This window comes from Barbatula barbatula (assembly GCF_947034865.1).
Source record: "Barbatula barbatula genome assembly, chromosome: 7".
NCBI lineage: Eukaryota > Metazoa > Chordata > Actinopteri > Cypriniformes > Nemacheilidae > Barbatula > Barbatula barbatula.
In genome coordinates, this window is record NC_136770.1 from 16,578,428 (window position 1) to 16,603,536 (window position 25,109).

At 37.5% G+C, this 25,109-nt stretch overlaps 1 protein-coding gene across 3 annotated transcripts in view; it reads right to left on the reverse strand.

Annotated features, from left to right (window-relative positions):
• lrp8 (low density lipoprotein receptor-related protein 8, apolipoprotein e receptor) overlaps window positions 1-25,109 on the reverse strand; it is a 126,842-nt gene that overhangs the window by 4,282 nt on the left and 97,451 nt on the right. For all 3 annotated transcript variants that reach the window (XM_079460014.1, XM_079460013.1, XM_079460012.1), the window contains exons 8-16: window positions 24,123-24,242; window positions 23,536-23,661; window positions 16,745-16,916; window positions 12,312-12,539; window positions 10,861-10,979; window positions 9,947-10,086; window positions 7,728-7,869; window positions 4,629-4,781; window positions 2,850-3,230 (exon numbers count right to left, since the gene is read on the reverse strand). In XM_079460014.1, the coding sequence (XP_079316140.1) occupies window positions 2,850-3,230; window positions 4,629-4,781; window positions 7,728-7,869; window positions 9,947-10,086; window positions 10,861-10,979; window positions 12,312-12,539; window positions 16,745-16,916; window positions 23,536-23,661; window positions 24,123-24,242 (1,581 nt within the window). The remainder of the gene's footprint in view (window positions 1-2,849; window positions 3,231-4,628; window positions 4,782-7,727; window positions 7,870-9,946; window positions 10,087-10,860; window positions 10,980-12,311; window positions 12,540-16,744; window positions 16,917-23,535; window positions 23,662-24,122; window positions 24,243-25,109) is intronic.

Genomic DNA, 25,109 nt, shown 5'->3' on the forward strand with positions numbered 1-25,109 from the left:
CTCCTTGGGGCGCACAGAACACAAAAGCTTGTTGAATAACGTAACAAATGACGACAGAATTATATTCTTTATAAAGCACTAAAAACAGAGGAAGGTAAAACACTGATATAGGGGTTATTACATGTAACAGGTATTTTTTCTACACCAGAAAACTAAATGTTCTCCTGTTTGTGTAGTAAGGCATCTTGTCCAAGCCATTTTTATAGATTCTAATACATCGCTCTGCTCATTTGCCTTCACTCTTCCAAGTAAGGTTTTTACTGAGTGGTTGTTTCCACCAAATAAATCCCACCTCATCACAGTTAGCACGTGGCCCTCCATTAGCTACAGCATAATTAGTGTCTGATAATAGAGTCTGAGCCGGGAGATTAAGAGGACTGGCTGGTACATCATCGGCATACAGATACACACAAAACAGCCCGAGGGGGTAAGAAAATGGGCTTCTGTACAGAACAAAAGAAACCAGTCTCAAAAATGTAGATGATCCATTTGGAAGAATTTTGAATAAGGGAGATATTCCTATAGTGAGGATGGTTTGACACAGTGGCCAGTGTGTGTGCCAGACAACCTTTGCATCTAGGTTTCTATGGCAACGATTCCTTTTTAGCATCTTTTTTGTGAATTGTGGATTTCTGTTTAAGCTGATCTGTTAAGTTTCCATTAAACGTGCATTCTGCACCAATTAAACTATTGTTTTTTCACTGAAATTTTACATTTGATTTTGCTCAGTCAATATATAGCTTTTGTGTTAACATGGTTTCCGAAGAAAGCCCTGAGGTGTCTTTGTTGCTTTGTATTTTTTAAGAGAAGAATCCCACCCCTTGATAAAAACAAGAATTTGTTTTGATGGAAATATATAAAAACCTTGGCTTCTGCAATTTCAAAGATCGTTTTGGAATCCAGATGTCTGTCAAACACACAGCACTTTCTGGTAATTTTCAACTCCATTTGAATGAAGCAGCTTTTCATATGGGTTGCCAAAAGAACAAGCAAGTGTTGCTGCTGAGTGTTTGTAAACAGTAATTGCTCCAAAAGCGAGACAGACATAAAACCATGTTTTACTTCTGGAACGTGAGGTTTAGTCATATAAAATCATTAAGAAGTATCCACAAAACTTTTAAGTTGAAAAGACTGCACTCCAAAATGTAAATGCCAAAACCTACAAAAACCCCATTCATCATTCAGCTACATTACAGCGGTGAACGAGAGATGTGTATCCAACTCATCCAGCCAAATTAATGTAGGAATTCTCTCAATTGATCACATTCTTTCTGATGGAAAACTTTCACTCAGCAGGCACTTCACCTGCAATGTAATACAAACTCATTATAGCACATGTAGTGTTGTAATCCATTTGTTTACAACACTAAATGCACGGATGGTCTGTTTACAAAAGACATTGATCTTTACAAAAGACGTAACAATGTTCAGATAAGCCAAAAAAGCTTGATGACTTACTTCAGGTGTTATCATAGGGGAGTAATTTACCAGTTTTACCTAATGGAGTTTCAGCACCCCTGCCATGTAATATCCTGTCCATCATAAAATATTCAAGAACTCATCTATATGATTAGAGTCCAGAATGGACCCTTCTAAACTTTAATCAGGAGAGATGGAAAAACTTACATGATCCATTAGTATTTGTGCATAGTGTGTACCATTTTAAAAGCTTAGATAAACCCTTAAAAATATTAATATAAGTGTATGGAGAGCATAATATAATAAAATAGTTGCCTTTTACATATAAACAATTGTATGCGTTTACAAATGTTTTGAGATTCACGGAAAATAAATGTATGGTTTGATTATATTAATGGCATTGTATTTATCATAACATAGACTGAGCGATTCGGCAATATAACAATCAATAATCGGTATCTACAATAAAAATGATCACTATCAGCCAATGATCAGGGTCGATATATCCTGTCAATCCAAAGAGGATAAAAAAATGCCTTGAATTTGTGCTCTGTATACAGAAAATGATAAGAAACATCACCAGTTTGATGTGCAGTATTAATAGTCATTATACGAATTAACATTCAGAAATGTTTGAAATAGTTTTTTCGGCAGATATCAGAAGAATCAGCTATTGGTATCGATGGAGAAATTTAGTATGTGCATCTTTTACATATTTAACACTATCCCAATAACAATTTACCAAACATTTAACATTTGCCTATTTGATTTTATTATGTGCTGGTTTGTTAATAAAAGTGAAGTAAAACATGTCTTTAGGATGCTCGCAGTTTCAGTGTCTACCCAAAAAACCCTTTACATGTGAATACGAATGAGATCCCCCTAAAAAGAAAAAAACATCTCTTCCAACCAGATCGATAACAACCTCTGATAGTCTTTCTGTGAGATTTCATGGACATAGATGTTATTATTAATGTCACTAATGCCTTTATCCTGCTGTGTCCAGGTGGCCGTGTACCTGAGCGTGTCCACGTATCACAGCGACTGCGGGGGGTTTAAGAGAGGTTATTAGAGAAAGTAGGCTAAGGGCAATGTTCATCAGTCAAGGCTGGCTGGTCCTCTCTCCTCTCGCTGCTCTAAATCAGTGCAGAGAAGCACGCTGGGACCATGGGCTACTACCTCTACCTCATCTATCACTCTCAAGTGGCCCAGTGATGCCCAGCAAGCAAATTCTACTGCACATTAACTTTTAAAGGCTCTGCGGACTACTATAAAAGTACAGAGTGTGTTTAGAGTCTCTTCTACAACAGTTAGTTCCGGTCTTCTTATTGGCCAAATGGCGTCTCAAGAGTGCTTATATTTAGCATTACAGCACTAGTTCCACATTGTATTATGTACAAAAATGTCAATAATAACACGCTCGTACTCACCGCGGTGAGACAGGTTGCCATTGGCCCCTTGTATACTGTTGCCGTCAGCAACGGTTGTAGATGTCTGTCTAAAGTTTGATGTTGTCTGGTTTGATGTTGGCTGTTTCCATGATGCTGTAGTGCTGAGATGAGTGGTCGCTGTGGAGTGTGTTTTTGTAGAATGAAGTGGGCTGGAGTTTGTGGTAGATCTTGGGTTGGTGGTGGTTGTCATGGGAACAGGAGTGCTCGTGGTTGTCATTGTAGCTATGGATACAGTTGGTGTAGTTTGTAAGGTTGTACTGGTAGTTGTGGGTATTGTTGAAGGTGTAGTTGTTGTGGTGGTGGGAGGTTCTGGTGTTCTAGAGGTTGTCGTACTGTCAGCTGTAGTTGTCTTGGGTTTGACTGCAGAGGACAAGTCAAATATAATGGGTTTTTAAACTATAAGGCGGATTCCTACAGCTTCCATATTAAAGTAGTTCAACCTTAAACAAAAATTCAGTCCTCATTTACTCACCATCTTGACATTTTAAACCTGCAAAACTCAAAAGAAGATCATTTAAAGAATGTGGATGACCAAAAACCCTTGGCTCCATTGACTTCTATTGTATGGACACAAAACTAATGAAAGTCCAAAGGTTTTCATTTCATTTAAGATTTTCAATGATCTTCTTCAATGTTTTGCAGAAGAAAGAAAGTCATACAGGCTTGAAATGAAAAGAGGGTGAGACAATTGCAACAGAATTTTCACTTTTGGGTAAACTATCCCTTGTAATGTGTTGCGATGTTTCTATAAGGGCAAATGTCTCTTTTTTGCTTTAATTAGTATTCAGAAAGAGCCCCTTCCTTTCTCATACAGTTAAACATAAACATGTAAACAATATGAGTGGTTTGTTATATTGTTTCTGACTGTATTTACTGAAACTTCCTGTAACCTCTGAAGTACCTTCTGAATCATTCTGATGTTCATTGTCAAACTTCAGACAAGACAGGTTGGCCTTCTTGAGCAGGAGGACCTTGCTGGTGCTTAAGGATTTCAATCTATTGTTAACATAGAGAGTTACCAATGGGTTGCTTGCTAACTGTGGTCACAACTGTCTTGAACTCATTAACACGCTTCTTCCGTGGAGTTCTGGGTTGATCTTTAACCTTTCCCATGGTCATCTTTACCCCATTGGGGACAGACCAAGGACAATTGATAGTTATTTTGTATTTCTTCTACTTCCAAATAATAATAAATAACCAACAGTTGTCTCATTCTCATCAAACTTCTGTCTGTAGCCCATTCAAGGCTTGAGCAGGTCTAGAATCTTGTCCCTGACATCCTTTGAAACGTATTTGGTCTTGACCATGGTGTGAAAGCTATTTGGTCTTGAACAGGGTGGTGGAGAGGTTGATGAAAGATACGGATTCTGTTGGCAGGCATCTTTTATAAACATAACAAGCTGACTTAGGGGTACTTTCTTAAAGTGAAAGGACAAATCTGTGGTCCAGATAGGCACATAACCAATCTGTGGAGCCAGAATTCTTGCTGTTTGGTAGGGGATCAAATACTTTTTTCACTGACTGAAATGCAAATAAATTTATAACCACATATAACACGTATTTCTTTTCTGATATTCGGTCTCTATCAGTTAAAATAAACCTACCATAAAAATTATAGACCCTTCATTTCTATGTAAGCAGGCAAACTTACAAAATCAGCAGGGGATCAACTTATTATTTCCCCCACTGTATGTGTCAGCACAGCTTTGGTGTTGTGCAGTATTAATAAGCCTGACCAGTGGCAGTCTTTTTTGTTACCTGTGGCACAGCGGCGCATGTCCGGGCCCAGTTCCATGTTGTCCGGGCAGGCACAAGTGTACTTGGGTGAGTGGTCTGTGATTTGAGGGGCTCTGAGGCACAGATATTCACATCCTCCGTTGGGCAAACTGCCAATGTTACAGGTGTCTGGAGCTGCAAGGAAAAATGATTCAATCAGTGAGGTGTACAGGGAATGACTGCAATGGAGTGTACAGTGGGTACGGAAAGTATTCAGACCCCCTTACATTTTTCACTCTTTGTTATATTGCAGCCATTTGCAAAGATCATTTAAGTCATTTTTTTCTCATTAATGTACACACAGCACCCCACATTGACAGAAAATCACTGTCGACTTTTTGCAGATTTATTAATAAAGAAAACCTGAAATATCACATGGTCCTAAGTATTCAGACCCTTTGCTGTGACAGTCATATATTTAACTCAGGTGCTGTCCATTTCTTCTGATCATCCTTGAGATGGGTCTACACCTTCATTTGAGTCCAGCTGTGTTTGATTATACTGATTGGACTTGATTAGGAAAGCCACACACCTGTCTATATAAGACCTTACAGCTCACAGTGCATGTCAGAGCAAATGAGAATCATGAGGTCAAAGGAACTGCCTGAAGAGCTCAGATACACAATTGTGGCAAGGCACAGATCTGGCCAAGGTTACAAAAACATTTCTGCTGCACTAAAGGTTCCTAAGAGCACAGTGGCCTCCTTAATCCTTAAATGGAATTTGTTTGGGACGACCAGAACCCTTCCTAGAGCTGGCCGTCCGGCCAAACTGAGCTATCGGGTGAGAAGAGCCTTGGTGAGAGAGATAAAGAAGAACCCAAAGATCACTGTGGCTGAGCTCCAGAGATGCAGTCGTGAGAAAGTTGTGATATGTGACCATGTGATATTTAAGTTTATCCTTTTTAATAAATCTGCAAAAATGTCAACAATTCTGTGTTTTTCTGTCAATATGGTGTGCTGTGTGTACATTAATGAGCAAATGGCTGCAATATAACAAAGAGTGAAAAATTTAAGGGGGTCTGAATACTTTCCGTACCCACTGTATATCAGTAGGATACCTGGACTATTTGAGTTTCATAAATAACTTTCATGTAAAGATAGATGTTATATTGTCACCAGAGCATATAATGTACACTGATGCAGTATTTATGACTTATGAATCACAATCATTTAAAGTACACACTGTTATTATACGAGTTTTGTGTTAGGCTGATAAAACAGGGGTCACAGAGATGGACAACTGATTTTCTAGGAACAGTTAAACGTTGTCATAAGCATTGAAGTGAACTTACAGTGTGTAATGAATTTAAAATGGATGTGTTCAGTCAAAAAGTTAAAAATATAAAACAATCCGATTAAACATTTTGTTTTCTATTTCATGTTATAGTATACAGTAATAAGGAAATTCAAGAAATTCTGTTTAATTCACTCCGTCATAGTCAATTCATTCCTAACCTTTGTGACTTGCTTTCATCCGTGTTGCAAACTGTCATTTATCATAGCCACTTTTCCCATCTAATGTAAGGACCGAAATGGCTAAATAGCCCTTAAAAGGGGTTCATATAACTTTCTTCGCCTTTTGAAGCCAGACGATGGCTTTGTGTGAGAAAAATATTCATCTGAAGGTAACCCACCTTAAAAAAACGTTTGTGCTCCACGGACGCAAGAAGTTAATATGAGTTTGGGTAAGCACATGACAGAATTTTCTTTTTTGGGAGACTTTTCACGTCAAGAAACATTCTTCAGTCATGAAATTGTGTTTCTGAAGCATGCACGGCTGATTAATATTAATACACTCTCTGCGGCTGGATTTCATTCTCATCATTTCTTGTTGAGCGCAAGTGTGTTTTCCTGCTTCCGTTTGCATTTTCAGAGCAACACGTTTAATTCTTTGATTAAGATTTAAATAGCGCTTCTTATTTATTAATGTAAAGTGGCTGTAAATTGGTTTGGCTGGCACGCCGCACATGGTCTGTTTGTAATGAAAGGATGAAAACAAAGGATGGAAAACTGCACACATACACACAAACACACACTTCTGTTCTCCTTTTCACTGCTATGTTATGATGAGCCACCGTTTCTTGGTTGAAAATCAGAGTCAGCATAGATTAGCTTCTAATCATTATAACAATGGTAAAATGTGACAATGACAGGATAAGAAAATGATATAGTTCATGCTCTGTTTCTTTGAGCTGCTGAGAGGCATTAACAGAAAAAGCTCATGTGATATGGGGTTTTAAGGCATTACAACACTTCTCGCTGGAGTGCGTTAGACTTAATGATATAAGAAGCACAGCTATAGCTCTATTAACAAATATTGAATCATAAATAGTGACAATGAATAATAAATAGTGTTGTGTTGAGTGGAAAGTGTACATGGAACACGGTAACCGACCAGTTATCGGTTATTAAAAAAACTTAAGCCATTCATGTTGGCACTATATAAATGATTTGTGTTGTGTTACATATAATTGTTACAACTAGACAGAGTACTTATATTTCCCAGCATGCTTTACTGAAAAACACATAAAACAACACTTGATTAAGAAAATAACTCTTAAAATGCAGTCTTAGGTAATTTCATTTTACAGTTTCAGTTGTTCATATTTTTCAGTTTTGTGGTTACAATTGTTCAGAAAAGCGTTATCTTTGCTTAGGTAGTGGGCGGTTACATTTTTAAATGTTAATTTGTGTTAAATTCTGTTAACTTAATATCTTGTTCAAGAAGATTTGATGTCATATTAACTTAAAACATTTATGTAGAGAACGTTTAATATAAGTATGAAACATTAACAAACAAAAAGAATATTTTTTTAACAAACCTAAATTTGGCAACTTTCACAGTATGAAATTATGCTGAGTATACATAACTTTATTATGTTCAACCGATGTGCATAATGTTTCCAACAGATTATTTTTTCAGTTTTATCAGACTGATAGAAATGCAAACAGTGGTGCTATTTTGAACGATTTGATGATCTGTGCTAAATAACTGGCAGCCTAACATGTAAAGAGTCTGGTTTAAAAAAACACTTATGATATGACTCTGAATGAAGTGCATTCTGGTGTGAAGTCTGACCTGTGGGCTGCCGGAGCTCGTGAAATACCACCACATCAAGTGGGTTGTTGAGATGCTGAGCCAGCATAGCCACATCATGTCCTGTCACCCGGTTAACGCTGTAGATAGCTTCATCCTCCAAGTCTGTCCAGTAAACCCTGTCCTGTGAGAAAAAAACAGGATGTAGGATACAGAACTACACAGTGCATCCCGAAAGTATTCACAGCGCTTCACTTTTTCCACATTTTGTCATGTTACAGCCTTATTCCAAAATAGATTGAGTTCATTATGGGGTATTGTTTGTAGAATTTCGAGGAAAATAATGACAACGTGAAAGAAGTTTGATGGAAATCTTTGCAAATTTATAAAAATAAAAAAAACATGTACGTAAGTATTCACATCATTTGCCATGACACTCAAAATTGAGCTCAGGTGCATCCGATTTGCACTGATCTTCCCACTGATGTTTCTACAGCTTGATTTGAGTCCACCGGTGGTTCATTCAGTGATTGGACATGATTTAGAAAGCAACACACCTGTCTATTTAAGGTGCCACAGTTAAGAGCACAAACCAAGCCATGACGTCCAGGGAATTATCTGTAGACCTTGAGACAGGACATTTACGGTATATATTTCAACAGATCCATAAAAAAATAAGGATCTTCGCAGAGAAATACAAAATAATCAAAACCTCAAGTGTGTGCATTCGTTTACATCTTAAAGGTTTTTCATCAGACTAATTAAAGCCTGCCGAACAATCTCTCTTTTGTATCTTCCTCCTACATGATCCTGAAAGCACGCGCTCGGCTTTCTGACAATGCCGCTTTCAACATTCAGCGCGCATTTCCGTCGCTCTGCCTCCTCTGATCACTCCTTATCAGCCGCTACAGAAATATTGCAAATGTGCATGGAGAGCATGTTACCATGACAACCCGAAATTCATCTCTTTTGAAACGGATGAGGAAATGGATTAGGAAGGTCGTGGGGGAGTGGTCTTGGGCTGACAAAAGAAAAAGATTCAGAAAAAACAGTAGGAATAGGACACCGAGGAAGGATAGAAAGAACTGAGCATTCCCATGTGAGGCTCTTTCGCTCAGAATATTAGGAGATGTTTACAGACCTATGAGTTTTGGAAAGGTCAGGTTGCTGAATCCCTGTGGAGCATTTGCCGGCAGTGCCTTTTCGGTACGAATACTCGCTTCAAGCCCTGAGCCAAGCACCTGCTATGAGGTCGCAATATCTGATCTAGATAACTGCTTTGATCTATATCAGGCAGCAAGATTCATGTCTGAAATTTGTAGTCCTTTAGTGGAGGTGGCATCTTTATTAAAACGTTTAATCTTAGTCCTCACTTCGTTCAAGACTGCGGAAATGTCCCTTTGGGATTGGATTTGTCTCTGATATTTCGCATGCTGGCCACTAACCAATTAAATGGCGTGTAGGATAGGTTATGCGGGAGCGTAGGCGTCAGACTGTTTTATGACAAAGGGCCACGTAAAGCGCACTCATAAGTTCAGATATGAGTAATGAACAAAAAAATCCAGAGAAAACATCATCCAGTCATTTTAATTTCAATCAGCTCCCACAAGGAAATGTGTGCTTGATTAAAACCACAGACACTTGACTATAAATGTCAATGAGCTATGAGGAATGAGAAATTAGACAATAATGCACCAAAATAATTACAGAACGCCCCCCACCAAATGCTAAGACGCATGCTTGTGCTAGTTTCTTCATTAAAATACACCTTCATGTTTCTTCGGCACATAGGGTTGCACGTGTACCGATGTTACGGTAGCATCGCGATGCCAAAGCTTCCTAATTCCTGCGATGCCGCTCTGTTTTTCAAACTGTAGTATCGTAGTGCCATAACTCATGTTGCATATGCGCAGACGAGAGTCATTCATCAAGACACTTGCTTTGTTCTTGAATGAATCGGCTAGTTTGAACAAATTGGTTGAATGATTTACTGACACAAAAAAAGTGGCGCCACCTAATGTCCGTTTTAGTCACATTTAAAGTAGGCCTAACATTTTCCTTTATAAGCATTGCTATAAATGCAATTGGTCACAAATTGATTGAATTATTTCAAATGTCACATTTTTTTTCTTTAAATTACTAGACACTAGTCTTTTTTTAAATCTTACCACAGTAAATAGTATAGTATACTACAGTATTTGCTAAAACTGCAGAAGAAAGAAAGTAGTGACATAAGGGTATTTTATGGTAAGAGTACTTGCCTCAAACAGTGTCAGAGCAAAGGGATGGCCAAGATGATCCGTGGATGAGAGTAAAACTCTACGATTGTCTCCATTCAGGTCCACACTGGAGATAAGATGAAGTTTGGAGTCTACCCAGTAGAGTCGTCTACTAGAGAGGTCTGTATAAAGAGAGAATGTTTATTGATTATTACAGGGTGTTTCATAAACATATAGTGTATATATAAATTGCTTTAATTATATAATCAATGTAATATGAGTGTGAATCTATACGGAACAAATGAAAGCTCAATCAATGTAAAAAAATAACACAATTACAAGTCTCATAGATTTGCAAGGTCACTACTTCTTTTCCCATTAGGAAAAAACAATTTATTTCTACCCAGATATAGCAATACTCAATTCCACTCAAGTGTCAATAACTTGTTTCTGTCCATCTACCATAACATTTTCAAATGGTTTTCATTCTAAGCGAGTCATAGAAATGAAGAAAATATTGACAGCGTTGCTTGAGCAATTCCATATAGTTTTTTCTTAAACTGACAGGTGATTGATGAAGAACAATGAGAGTGAATGATTCAAAGCCCTGTTGGCCACAGGAGACTGCTTTTCATTATTACCACTGAGGTTTTTGTATCTTTCTCGCTTCTATTGTTTTTCTCACTCTCTTCTTGTATTTCAGTTCATGTCTTACTCCCTTGTAATGATGATTAGTTCAAGTAACTTGGCAAGTGAAACCTCTTCAAGTCTTTAATTTCAGTGTCATATACTTTGTTTTCCATTGAGCTGTTTCTCTTTTATCTGTTGTCTTTTCAGCTATTCTCCTGTCTCAGTTTTTTTTTTGCCGTGCCTTCATTTGAAGATTTGAATACATTTGTTGTGAGTAAAGTAGCTGAATTTCGAAACAAAACCGACTCTTTCATACAGCGCTTTACCGAGGGCGATGCCATTGGGCCACTCGATCCTCTCCGAGACCAGAACCTGCCTATCCACCCCGTTCATTCCGGCTTTTTCGATCTTCGCTTGTGTTCCCCAATCTGACCAGTACATGAACCTGTGGGAACAAAACATAATGTTTACGATCAGAGTTCCACTAGGCTTTACTGTAAATATTCTAAACAAACCGGCTCATGTTCAGGAGCTCTAGGCTTCGGTGTTAAGTAAAGATAGAATTATAGCTAGTGTTTTTACCCAGTAATGGAAAAATATAAGGTAAAGTAAAAAAACAAACCAGGTAAACCCTGAGATTGGCTAATACAATACGTATTAGATGAGTATTAGTATTTAAGTTTTTTATGTATGGTCATGCTTGGATTTTGAGATTTTCTTCCAATTTTCTTCATATTTACAAATGCCAAATGTATCCGCAATAATAAAAATAAACAGCAGGGCACCCGAGCTGTAATTCGAGTCAGGATACAGATTTATTTTGTGCAAAGGAAAAAATACAGAGCGAATGGCCTTAACTTTGACTAGAAACTAATGTAAAATAAATTGGAGAAATAAGGTAAATGTATGCTTATTAAATACTCTCTCAAGGAATAAGTGGACATTTTACCCATAGGCAACAATTAGCTAGTATGCAGACTAGCTTGAGACTCATTTGCATGTTTTTCATGCTCTTCTACTTCTGTAACCTGGTAAAAAGAGCCCTGAGGGGTTAGACTCATCATCTGATGGCAGTCAAAGACAAACTGATAGTTATGTAGAGACGGAACCGTTGGCAGGGCTTTGAAGAACCTTAGTGTGTCGACGTAGATCATGACTTATACTTCAAATTCACACACATCACATTACATTTGGAAAGATTCAAACTTCTAAACTGAATGTCATACATCCCCATATTAATACTCTATGTTGCCTCAGGGGGAAAAAAAGCTATTTTCTTGACTTGACAAGTACATCATCCATATAACACGGCAATAAAATAGTTAAAAATAAATAACAGCTTCTGAATATAGCAATAGAAATATTTTTCTTGGCGAGACCGTAACCTTGCAGTGTTTTGTTTTAATAATTTTCTGGCATGGTGCACTATATGTATCACACATTTTTGCAGTAAACAATTGCTGTTGAAAAAGCTTTCCACCCATTCAAATATCATTCAAATTTGCTAAGTTTTTATAACAATTTAAGTTAAGTAAATTATTTGTATATTAGAAAAGATCTTCATACATGTATTAAGTGACTGCAACCACTCTATTTCAGTTATCATAAGTTAGAATTTAGATTTTTTTTCAAGCCAGTGAAGTTGATGATTTTGTCCTTTTTGTTGTCACACAGTGTTTATTTGCAGGTAACATACCGACAAAAGTATTGAAAAAACAGTCTGACTCCATTCTACATGAGGGGAAAGGCTCATTGTTTTGAATCATTTATATCTTACCCTTGTCTTGGGTCAAGAGCGATGGCACGTGGTTCCCCGAGCTCTGTGTCAATCAGCACCTTTCTCTTTTTGCCGTCGCTGATGGCGACAGAAATGGTCTTGTGTCCCGAGTCGGTCCAGTAGATGTTCTTATGGATCCAGTCAACTGCTAAACCCTCTGGGGAATGTAGCTCAGTATCCACGAGTGTAATCTGTTCAGATGAATCACTGGCTTTGTTGATGAATGCGCTATAGAGCAAAAACACGCATATGAACACGTCAATTCATGTTTATAGATTTTAAGCAGATGGCACATGTATTTTTATAAACAATCACAAGATATGAGATGCACACTTGACAAACCCAGGTGTTGTTTATATACATACTGTAAGAAAAAATGCTTATTAAAGAACAATCATAGGACGTCATGGCTGGGATTTTGATCTGATTTCTAATAACCAAATGCCACACAATAAATAACAATATAAGCGGGTATGAGTGCTCAATAAAGCATGCTAAAAATGTATTGTGCATATAACAGACTCTAATAATGTGGCATTTCTGGAAAAGCTCAACATCATTTAAATGTTATCTGTGATTGATGGTGATGTTTCAAAGAAATTTCAAAGCCTCTAAATTTTATATCTAACAACAATTGCAATCCATTTTACTGGGTTGACAAATTAAAAGGGGTAAATGACCTTCGGATAACCATGACCTTAAAGTCTAAATTGTTATTTGACTTTAGGATCACATTTGTAAAGCTTCCACACCCTGGTGACATCAGCAACAGTTAAAACAAAACTACTAACACAAATTTTAAATAAAATAATAAAAACCAGGCCTACTTCTTCAATTTCTTATTCTGAGTTAATTCAGAGCTGAAACATGAAATTTTGTTTAAATATTAAGAAAAACATTATTTGTAAAACTGCACTCAAAAATGTGGAAAAATAAGATCAGGAATGTGTATAGTATTAAGGAAGCGTTCTGAGGTATCTGAAGTGAGTCATAAGAACTGAGGCAGAATCTGCCAGCAAACATTTCTCTTGTGACTTGTTGGCTTGACTGGGTTGGAGCATATCTATTAATAGGAACAGGTTGATTCACCCATGTGACAAAATTTGAGAGAAGCTGGGGAATGATTCTGTTCTTAAAAATAAAAAAACACGCAAAAAGATGTTGAATCCAATTTGATGGTAATCACTGAATGAAAGACATAAAAAACGGTTTCATCTTAACAACATAAACAAACATTACTGCGCATGCGCACTTTTGTGACCACAACTTAACTTTCGGTACACATAGAGTCCCTGTAGATGATTTCTGATAACAATCGAAAGAAATCAGGAAGAACCGTTACTTGGCTAAACTTGCCTCTCCAGTATTTTGAATTTTTGAATGCGATACAAAGCTCAACCACTAGATGTACCATACCATTTGTTTAAATGTTATCAAGTTTTTTGTTTAATATAATTTTTATACAGTAAAATTATAATACAAATGAATATTAACCAATTAAATAAATACAAATAGTTATATTATTAGACACTAGCCAAACACAAACCGGAAGTTAACTGGGGGTCAGGCGAATGATGAAACGGTCAATAGAGATCATTTTGTAGCTTATAAATCTGGTTTTGTATAAATGTGATGAGAAATGTTAGCGTTTATATTAAAATCAATAACTTCAAAACCTTTGACTCAAATACAGACATCCTGGCAAATCTGAGCATTTTTGTGATATTGTTGAGATCACGTCCAAGACCAAATCAGAGTAATGAGTTCTCACTGGGTGGGTCTACCTGTGTTGCTAGTTACAACAAAAACATTAGTCACATACTTTTTTGCTTGTCATATTACGCCTGGCCGGGTCAGAATGACTCAATGTCCACGAAAACCCAAACCACAGGACGACATGTGCTCACACCAGGACCAAACAATGATGTATTTGTTAAACAAGAGCAACAGATTGTCTCGATAAAAGTTTGGATTGTGACATCTTATATACAGCAGAAACATTACATCACATTAATGCATCATGATTCTAATGAGAATGAATCAAAGCAACACAAACAACATTAATCTATCAAACTTTATGCAAAAACATTCACTGCCTGGCTTTAAACTATAAAGAGTCAATCACGCTGGTGAAGCATTCCCTGGTGAAGACTTGCTACATAAACAACTTCCTACCGACAGAAATGGTCACATCAATAATCGCACAACCCTCCAAACAGACAGATCAAAGCTGCTTTAAGAGATCTTCCGTACGGATTTTTTAAATGTGCTAAAATCATTCAGCCCTTTGAATCAATAGACCTCATTGGAGGTTTCAGCTGAACGACATCTACACTGCTTCATCTGTCTTTTTCTATCACACAAGCCACCGGTCCTAAGTTACCATCAATCTTCTCCAAGGACTGCGCACATGCATTAAACTCCCTGCAGACACTTGAAAGCATCTCTTCTGAGGAGTTTATAATGTGATAATGAACTGTCGTACACCATCTTGACATAAGTCATCCTGAGGGGTGAAAAATGGGAAGCATTTTTGTGGGGGTAAATTATGGAAAGCATATGCTGTGGCTGGATGATTTAGAGATGCTTACAGAAGCTGATGTGATTTAGAGAGCATCAGAGACTTGAGCCTCACAGAAAAGCTGTACTTTTGAGAAATAAAGGAAAAACATTGGTCAATTTTTTCAGCTGCTGCTTTAGCCAGGGAGGTTGTGTGACAGGCTGGTGTTTGACTGATAAGATGACAGTTAAATGGTTATTAGCGGCCATGCAAGATTGCAAGACCATTTTGAGTGTCCTTCTGTAAGAACATACATTTTCATATTTTACTGAGAAAAGTGTTTTGTCTGTCAGAGTTAGACAGGTGAGACATGCTGCAGTACACCATTATTAAACACTTAGGGATGGACACAATGGCCCGGTTTCACAGGCAAGGCTTAAGGCTAGCCCTAGACTAAAATGAATGTGTGACTTAAATGAACATAACTTACCCAGAAATATATAAAAATATATCAGTGCCATTGTTTTGTCTCGAGTAATGAATACAGTAATGTATTCTTCCAAGGCATTTTTATAACAACTACATAAAAAGCTTAATTCAACTAAGGTATAGACCTGGCTTAAGCAAATGCGTGTCTGTGAAACAGGGCCAAAGTGTTTTTGCCACTGTGAAGCACCAAAATGTTTTCTTCTTTAAATTAAAGGCAATGCTGAAGTAAATTTCACCATCAGTATATCTTTAAACCCACAATGATATTCCTTATTAAAATAAAATTGTGTGTCAGTGTGCCAAATCAGTATCACGAGGGTATCTGAATATTAAACTGAACCAACTCTTAACAGAACCTGAAAGTTTGTGTTTTATATTCAGTGTTAGATTTCCTACATCTAATAAAGAAGAGATGACATCCGTCATTATGGCATTTCAATGTGTTGAGGAAGTCATAGAGTGTGAACTTTTACTCCAAAGAGATAGTTTACTCAAAAATTATAACTTGTACGACTTCCTTCCTTCCGCAGGACCACAACCAAAGAAGATATTTTGAAGAATGTTGGTAACTGGCACCCATTCACTTTCATTGGTTTTGTGTCCATACAATAAAAAAGAATGGGTGCCGAAGCTGTTCGGTTACCAACTTTCTTCTAAATATCTTCTTTTGTGTTCTGCAGAAGAAAGAAAGTCATACAGGTTTGAAATGACAAGAGGGTGAGAAAATGATGACAGTATTTTCATTTTTGGGCGAACTGTACCTTAATTCATACTGTGTACTCTTTGTGATAAAAAATGTTGACGGCAGCAAGAGTTTAAAATATCTCTGAAAAACCACATAAATCATGCTTGAAAATGAAAATTGCATTAAATATTTATAGAATGTATATTGTTTGAATAAAGGTTATTTCTTGTCGTCCCGTGAGATGTTATTAAAGTCAATTTCTTCTTTATAAGGTATATTCAGTGGACAACAAGACAAACTTTATGACTGAAGTTTTGATTCTGTTGGGCTGAAAGCTCTTATCTTGTGTCAACATACTATTGCTACATACTAAATCTAATTTCAGATAGTTCTTAGGATGTATAGTAGGCAAAGTGGGATACAGGGTTGGTCAGATAGAAGATAGAAGGTAGACATGGCAAAGAGAATCTTTATTTTAAGACAAATTTCAGACTCAAGAGGAAACCCAGAGTATGTCTGTGTGTGAATGTGCAAACAAACAACATGATTCTAGTAGCTGTGAGAAAATCTCCAGCATGTCTACAGCAGATGTTCTCATGCATTTAAATATCAGCTTGCTGAGAGGGGGCGGAGAGAGCGTGTCAAATGAAATCTTCAGCGCTGCAGTCTCCACCCACTCCTATGATTAACACTTGTTATAAATTGCCATTTTTAAGTACTGATTAAACAGCTGTTGATCTGCATGATGTCAGACTGTACCTGAAGATCTTGCGATGAAAGAGGTCACACCAGTACATCTTATTGGTGTTAACGTCAACATCCAAGGCCACGGCATTCTTTAGGGTCGGCACTACCTGCGTGTAGTCCTTCCTCACCAGGTCAATGCGGCGGATCTCGTGGCGGTTAGTAAACATGAGGTACGGGCTCTTACCTATGAGGAAAATGGAAAAGGTTTCCTTTAGTGACGGTTTGCTCAGTTCTTTAACTTTGGGCTAGTCATAACAAATGAGTCAGAATATGATTGAAAATATCATATTGCTTAACTGCTAGACAAAATTGCAAATGGTCAGTTTATGTTCAATACATTACCAGTGCCTAGACCTGCAAAAGCCCACTGACAGTGCAATGGTTCATAGTTTATTTATTAAGCTATAATGCAAATTTTGTAAAAGCAAAACTATTCCAGCACTGTATTTAGATGTGTGAATACATTAGTTTATACAGTCTACTAACTCATATTATGTATAATTAGAAAGACAAATATATATGAAGAGCAATTACTCAACCACATTCAATTCTTTGTGCATTACAGAATAATTTCCTTGTTTTTTATTGGCAGGTAACATATTACATTTGCATTCATATATAGTATGTGTGAATGGAAATGTAATCTCACTCATGAGTGCTTGTATGTGATTCAGTTTTCTCTGGTATTGACGTGTGGCTGCAAGTGTTTCCAGGTAATTGCCCACATGAGTGTGTGTGTATGCTGCCAGGCAGCTTAGTCACTGTGTTTCGGTGTTCAGTCATGCCAGCACAGACTATCACTGACCCCATTACTTTATCCTCTATATAGCAACAAGGGCACTTTGCCTGAGTCATTCGGTTCCCCTCTGCCTCTTGCGTATCTCATTGTTATGGGTGTAATTCTTTCTGACCGGTCACATTCACATAAAATGGCCAAGTTCCTGTGAAAAATTCAGTTTCCCTAAAACCCTCAATTGTCCCCTTCGCATGCCCTCTATTATTCTTTGTTGAGCTTTTCATCTCTAATAAGCTCCTGTCGTCCAGACGTTACATACTCTGTTTTAACTAATTACCTAATGCAATGCACTTTATGCACGGTCACTTCTGCGTTAACGCTCAGGTGCGAGCACATTCGCTGCTCCAACGAAAGCCATTCATCTCTACCTAGAGCAGTGACCATGACACAGGAGATGAATCGCTGCTAAAAAAGTTTGCCGGATTACAATAAACCATGTTCGTCAGCATTGTGAGACTGTTAGCTGCCCCCTGTCTAGCAAAATGGAAAAACACTTTAAACTATAGGTTAAAAATACACGGACAGCTTAAATGCTATAGCTATTAGAATCTAGCACGTAACTAAGGCTGGATAACACTGAATAACATAATCTTTACACAGTGTTTATCAACGACACAGTTCACTGTAAGACACGTTTGTCGGTCATATGGCTCTGATATGCAGGTTTGCTGCTGTAAAGTAATAGAGATCGCTTGGCTTATAAATGGTATAAATATTGTTTAAATACTGAACCGTGCTTTAGTTTGTTAGTAATTAGTCATAATTAGCCTTAAGTTGATGACAGTAACTTAAATGTGTGTGTTTTTTTAATATGTTAATGTTCTCTTACCTCCCATTTTTTAGTTTTAAAAGAACCAAGGATAACTGCCAAACAGATACAAGCTGAACTCCAAGGCAAAGGTACGTCAGTTTCTGATCGCACCATTCGTCGCTTTTTGAGCTCCACTTTTGAAAGAAAAACATAAAAACTCCAGACTGGAATTTGCTAAAATTCATATTGACATCCCACATTCTTTCTGGGAGAATGTCCTTTGGAAGGACGAATCAAAACTGGAGCTTTTTGGCAAGTCACATCAGCTCTATGTTCACAGATGAAAAGATCAAGCGTTCAAAGAAATGAACACCATACCTGCAGTGAAACATGGAGGAGGCTCAGTTATGTTTTGGGGCTGCTTTGTTGCATCTGGCACAGGGTGCTTGAATATGTGCAGGGTACAATTAAATCTCAAGACTATCAAGGCATTCTGGAGCGAAACATACTGCCCAGTGTCAGAAAGCTCGGTCTCAGTTTTAGGTAATGGGTCCTCCAACTGGGTAATGACAAAACACAAAGCTAAAATCACCCAAAAATGGATAAGAACAAAACATTGAACTACGGCCTTCTACGAGTCCTCATCTGAATCTATGGAAAGAGCAGAAACTTGCAGTCCGGAGAAGGCACCCATCTATCCTGAGACAGCTGGAGCAGTTTGCTAAGGAATAGTGGGGCAAACCTCCTGTTAACCGGTGCAGAAGTCTCATTGAGAGCTACAGAAAATGTTTGCTTGCAGTGATTGCCTCTTAAGGTTGTGCAACAAAATATTAGATTGGGGTACATTTTTGTACAGATCACATCTGCACTCTTAGTGATGACAACATACTGTAGTACCAGTTAATGTTTAAAACCTTACGTGTAGTAAAGTAAATCCATGCTCGGAACATGATTAAATACCTTTGAAGCTTTACAAAAACGGGGACAGCCATGCCTAGAGGAACCACAGTCAAGTCTGTATTACAGTATATCACCCGTGACATGTTTTTTTATATAATATTTTAACAATGCAATGTATATCAATAATCTATATTACTCATATATTCCCAAAAATTTGAGTGCTGGTAATGCACATTTGCCTAGGGGCGAATACCACCCGGTAGAGTTTAAGCACCCTGAGAGATTGGGAAATACGCTGGATGCGCTTCATGCATAAAGTGAATTATCTCTCTAGTTTTCGTAAGGGCCAATAATGTAAAATGACTCACAAATTGTTGTCTGTCTCCTCATAAATCATTTGTGGATTTTAGGTCAAAGTCAGTTTACATGGTTGATCAGCTGGCAGGTGACCTGATATACTGTATAAATTGAAACTTAAATTTAAACTATAACAGATCAAAACACCATATAGTTTACAAATTCATCAATATGTCATTGAAGAGATATCTGTCAGCTGAGCATTCCCAGAAAAAGTTTCCATTAGAGGACTCTCACCATCCACAGATGGAGCGAAAGTGAAAAACAGGAGTGAGGGAGATTGAAGTGTGTGAGTGTAATGAGCAGCAGGTGCTGTGTGGTCAGATGTTGCTGTGAGTGTGCAGTAAAAGCTCTGAGATTTGGCAGTGTTGAAGAGAAGATGAGCGAAGGTGATAGATGGATCTGTGTCTCTGTTATTCTCCTCCTGCCTTCTTCCATCATCATTCATCTCTTACGCTTTTACGCTCGATTGAGCCAAAACCCAATGCTGTTTTCGAGGCTCTGAGAGGTGCTTGTGAGTCAGGCAGGTGGATGAAAAGCGCATCCAGATTGTGATGGAAGAACATTTCCTTCACCTACACAGAAAGCCCTTATGACGCACATTGTTGTCAGCAAATATTTTCATTTTCGACAAGGCAGGCTTCAATCATATTACTCTTCTGTCTGTGGTTATCAATTTTGGAAGGAGAGGAAGACAAAGAAAAGAGATGAATGAGGGAATTGACGGAAGAAAATATCATTTTCTGGCTTGAGCGGAGTTGCATCTCATTTACATAACGTAACATACAGTGCAGACCATCCTTGGTTTAATGCAATTTCTTTTCAGAGAGTCACAAATCAGCACTTGTGCATTACCATATGTCCCCACGACATAATCATTCTTAAGGTGATTCTACACTGGAAAAAAACGAACTGCTTGTTGTCTTGCTTTATACTAGTATTTTTTACTGTATGTAGAAGTATGAAAAGGTTAGAAAAATGATGTAAGTTCACGTATTAAAAAAAATATTTTACCTACTTGTTTTTAACAACAAGCAAATATTTCTGCTAATGGGGTAAGAAAAATAAACATGAATTTCACACTTTACAAAAAGGGTCAAACTTAATTCAAGGTTATTTTTCATGTCTTTTCAGTATAGAGATAGTAGTGAATTTAATACACTGCATAAATGCATTTCTTTCTTAGCATCATTGTCCTGTTTTCCAGAACTGATTATTATTAATTTATTATGAATTAAATAAAAATTATAAAATTTATATTATAATATAAATATAAATATAGAAATAAAAATAAAACAATGCCAATAAGGTATGAAAAAACTTTGTCAATTTAATTTTTTTCTTAAGTAACTAATTCAAGTTTTTCTAATTCCGATGTCAGATAATTTTTTGCCCGTTTTAAACAAATGTACTTAATTCTTATATATTTATTTCATAAAACCGGACTACATATCTTAGGTCAGTTTATCTTGATTTAAGAATTTTTTATATTTGTACTAGAAAACAAGACAAAAATGCCAAAGAATAAATTCATTTTTTGAAGAGTAGACTTGAAAGCACGAACCGAAAGCATAAGCGCATGTTTCAACCATAGATATAAAGGCATATAAAACAGTCAAACAGTCTTGTAGTGATTATTTCAAGAAGAACTTTGAAAATAATGAGGTTTTTCAATCAGGTTTCAATCAAAAATTTTTACTGTTTCCTCTGCTATCCGTCGCCTAAATGTGACAACAGCCGGAACGGAATAAATGTGACACTTCCTTCCCGAAAACAACACGCTCCCAACACACGTAACATTTCCTCCACAAGCTGTTCCACATAAGAGACAGGCATCACTTTATTGGCTGACACCCAGCGTGCGGAGCGGAGACAGCGTGAAACAGTTTCATCAGTTTCTATCCACAGACTCACAGACAGGAAGTGATGCGAGGGGAAAGACAGGTGGGAGCAAAGGCACAACGACGATCAAATGACAGGTGCGTGTGTGAGATCTTGACAGACGAGTATCAATAGAAAGAGGAAGAGACAGACATCCCCTTGCAAGTCATTTCCCATAAGCCCCTCTGTCATGTCACTCTCCTGAGTTTTCATTAAGGCTGAATAACACGGCTCAGATTCGCTTACAGCTGTCTCTGCTACATATAGTAGTAGATCAGGCCAGAGTGACCTCTTGCTCTAATGAGAGTATGTGACAGGCCTATCTCAGAGCTCGAAGCGTATGACACCCATCCTAATATATACAGAGTTCTCAAAACGTTTGACCATTGATTTTATAAAATAAATCCAGCTGAACATTTCAAATATGACAACATTAAAAATAACTATTCATTCATGTTAAAAAAAGTGAGACCACCTGTTGCCATGGAAAATGTATAAATGTAATGTCAATAAATTGAATTTAATCTATATAGTGCCTTATTTGTCTCCTCAAATCTAAATAAAACAATTATGTTCATTACCAAGAGGTAGCAGAATATAAAATCCAGATATTGTATGCCGCCTCAGGGAGGCTTATCATCCAGTCAATATCTCATATAAAAATACATTGTCTCATTTGTTGAGTTTGGCAGCTGTTTAAAGAAAACAAACCAGAACTTAAGGTAAATTGCACATGCCGGTCTGGTTTACTAACAGGATGACCATACGCTCTCTGTACTCTGTATTCATATCACAAGTCATTATATCTCGTACTGGCACCCAAAGGTCATATTTGCAGTTACCATTGTGTCTGAAAAATGGTTTTCATGCCCAGAAAACTAAAGTCTGGGCACACCGCAAACAAAAACACCCCCCCAACCTTATCTGTAATGTGCCTCGGCCTGATATGCTTATGAAAGGGGCTTTGGAAAAAAGACGAGTTATTTATTTTGCATTTTTGAAAGATACACCAGTGGCAAATGCGTCAAGCTATTAAAAAGATTTAATAGGTTTTCCGAGCATTCCAAACGGGGTGGAAATATTAAGAAAATCAATTGTTAAAAACATTTAGCTTCAAAAGAGAATTTATAGTTGGCTATAGTCGCCTGAAAAATGCCAACCAGCTACTCATAGTTTAAATTTGTACTTGTTATTTCTGTCAATAGAACTGCATATCAGAGTTCAGACACCTTATACGAGAATCGCACAGTGTATGCGCTCTCACATAAAACCCATTTAATGCATTTTATAAGTGCATTGTTTACTTTTCACGTTCTATACTTAAAAATTGAAGACCAATACTGATTTATGACCACAGACCAATACTGATTCAAGTGTACTAAATGCAATAACAGCAGAAAGCAACAGTGAGAAATCACTTCACTGTTTTGTCCCCAGGGAAAGGTTTCTGTTGGCCAGCTTTACACGCTGCACTTAATGACAGCGGTTCCTCCAGCTGTCGCGCAGCCTATCGGGAGCACTTGAAATGTACTGAAGTTTTACGGAGGCTGGTCAGGCAAAGGAAGGGCAATAAAGTCTTGCAAAAAGATGAGCTTCATTAGGTTCACAAAACCGCTTCCGATTCCAATTCAAAGCCCTGCGTACCACACCAAGCTCATCCTTTTTATAAAGCAAACAAACCTCCCGTTATCCTTCACTTGACAGATTCACAGCATATGCGAGAATATTATTTTTGCTTCACAGACTTTGATCAATGATGTTATTTTCTAACAGTTGATGATGTACAATGTAAGTTTGCAGTGTAAGAACAACCGTTCCTTTGTTTTTCTGAAGCAATAGACGTGAGCAAAATAAACCTCAATGCAGGAGCAACGGTTTCACGCTTATTTTTCTCTCGCATGAGGAATGTGAGCGAATCAAATCAATTCTGATTCGATTTCTCCGGTCCACTCGCCTTAAACAAAGTATCTATGCTTTTTTCCTTTTACAGCTAAAAACATGTACTGGTTATTATTATTATAATCATGCAATACAAAACAGCAAATCACTGTAAAAGAACTAAACGACGTTGAAGAGCCCATGTTGGTAAGCAATGCTGGATAGCAAGGAATGTCTTACCCACTGCTTTGCAAGTCTTGGTACCCGGGTCCATCTCATAGCCCTCGTAACATTCACATTTGTAGTCTCCTTTGAGGTTGATGCATACTTGACTGCAGGCATCAGGATTTTCACATTCGTCGATGTCTGCAGACAGCCATCATGAAAGCATTAGCGACAAGGCAGATATACACAGAGACCTTTTGTAGACAATATAAATGATTCTTGCAAACACCATCGGGGAGTTCTCAATATTAATGTCAAGATGTTGACACAGTAAATATATCATGGAATGGTAGGTACAGTGGTAGACTCCTTGGAGGATGTGTTGAACATGGGGTCCCATAGCAATAAGATACTGATATCTGAAATAATATTTAAGATGCCATGAATTTGTTTGACCAGGAATTTTTCTTTGTTGTGTTTTTATTTGAAACAAAAGATTTGGTAGAGACTGTATGAAAAGACCAAAGTAGTGTTTTCTGAAAGAAAATAAACATTTTTGTATACTAGCATAAAGTCGGCCTTAAAGCCCTGAACCTCTCGTGTTGATTTCATAAAGGCTTTCATTGTACTGAAAGGTCTAAAACTTCTGAAGAACACTTTACCTCCACAAGTCTTCTTGTCCAGTAGCTTGTATCCCATGGGGCATTCACACTCATAGCCGATCTTCCGGTCCTTACATATGTGAGAGCAGCCGCCATTGTTATTGGCACATTCATTCAGACCTACGAAAAAAAAAGGTAAGACGGTGTCAAGGGTCAGCGTGCTCCACGGTAATTGGACGGTAAGTGCCCATGGCAACCTGACAGAAGTTGAGAGGGAAAGCCGTTTCTTTCTCAATTTCTCAGTGGAGTATCAGTTTGTGCCAAGAGTTTATGAGAAAGTGATGAAGCGGATGCAATCTTTCTGATAGATATACTTTCAGAGAAATACACAGACATCACACTTTGACTTCTTCTCTACAAAAAAAAACAGTTTGTCCCATCTTCCTCTTCTTTTGTGCTACGGGTGTGAAGTATAACTGTATATCACAGTAATGCATTGCTTATTTAATTTCATAATCATACAGCTTTTTGACTTCTGAAACTGCGTAAAACCATATTTCAGTACCCCTGATTTTTTTAAAGCTTTAAAGGAAGGGCAATTTAAAGCTAACACATCTAGACACTGAAAAGCTAGACTGAAACAAAAAACAAACACAAAGAGGAAAAGAGAAAAGCTGATGCTAATGCTGAGGAACAGCTGAAAGAGACCGACAGACAAAAATAGGAAAATCAATGCAGAATAAAAGAGGACAACTTGTTTGAACTGAATAGTGAACAGGGTTATATGCTATTGACTTTAATACTAATTCATTTGTACTAAGTTAAAAGCAGGATTCAGAATTGCAAGCTGAATGTTGCCCAACCCTGATAATGGCACTGAAAAAACAACACGCATACATCTACACAAACTCTGAGACTCCAGGCCATAATAACAAAGCTAGAAGGATAGAAGACTAATCCTTAGCATCAGTCCTTGTGATTTAGCATGCGTAGCTGTGGTGCACTCGGAGGCGGTCCAGTGTGCACTGGGCTCAGCGGTGGCTGCTG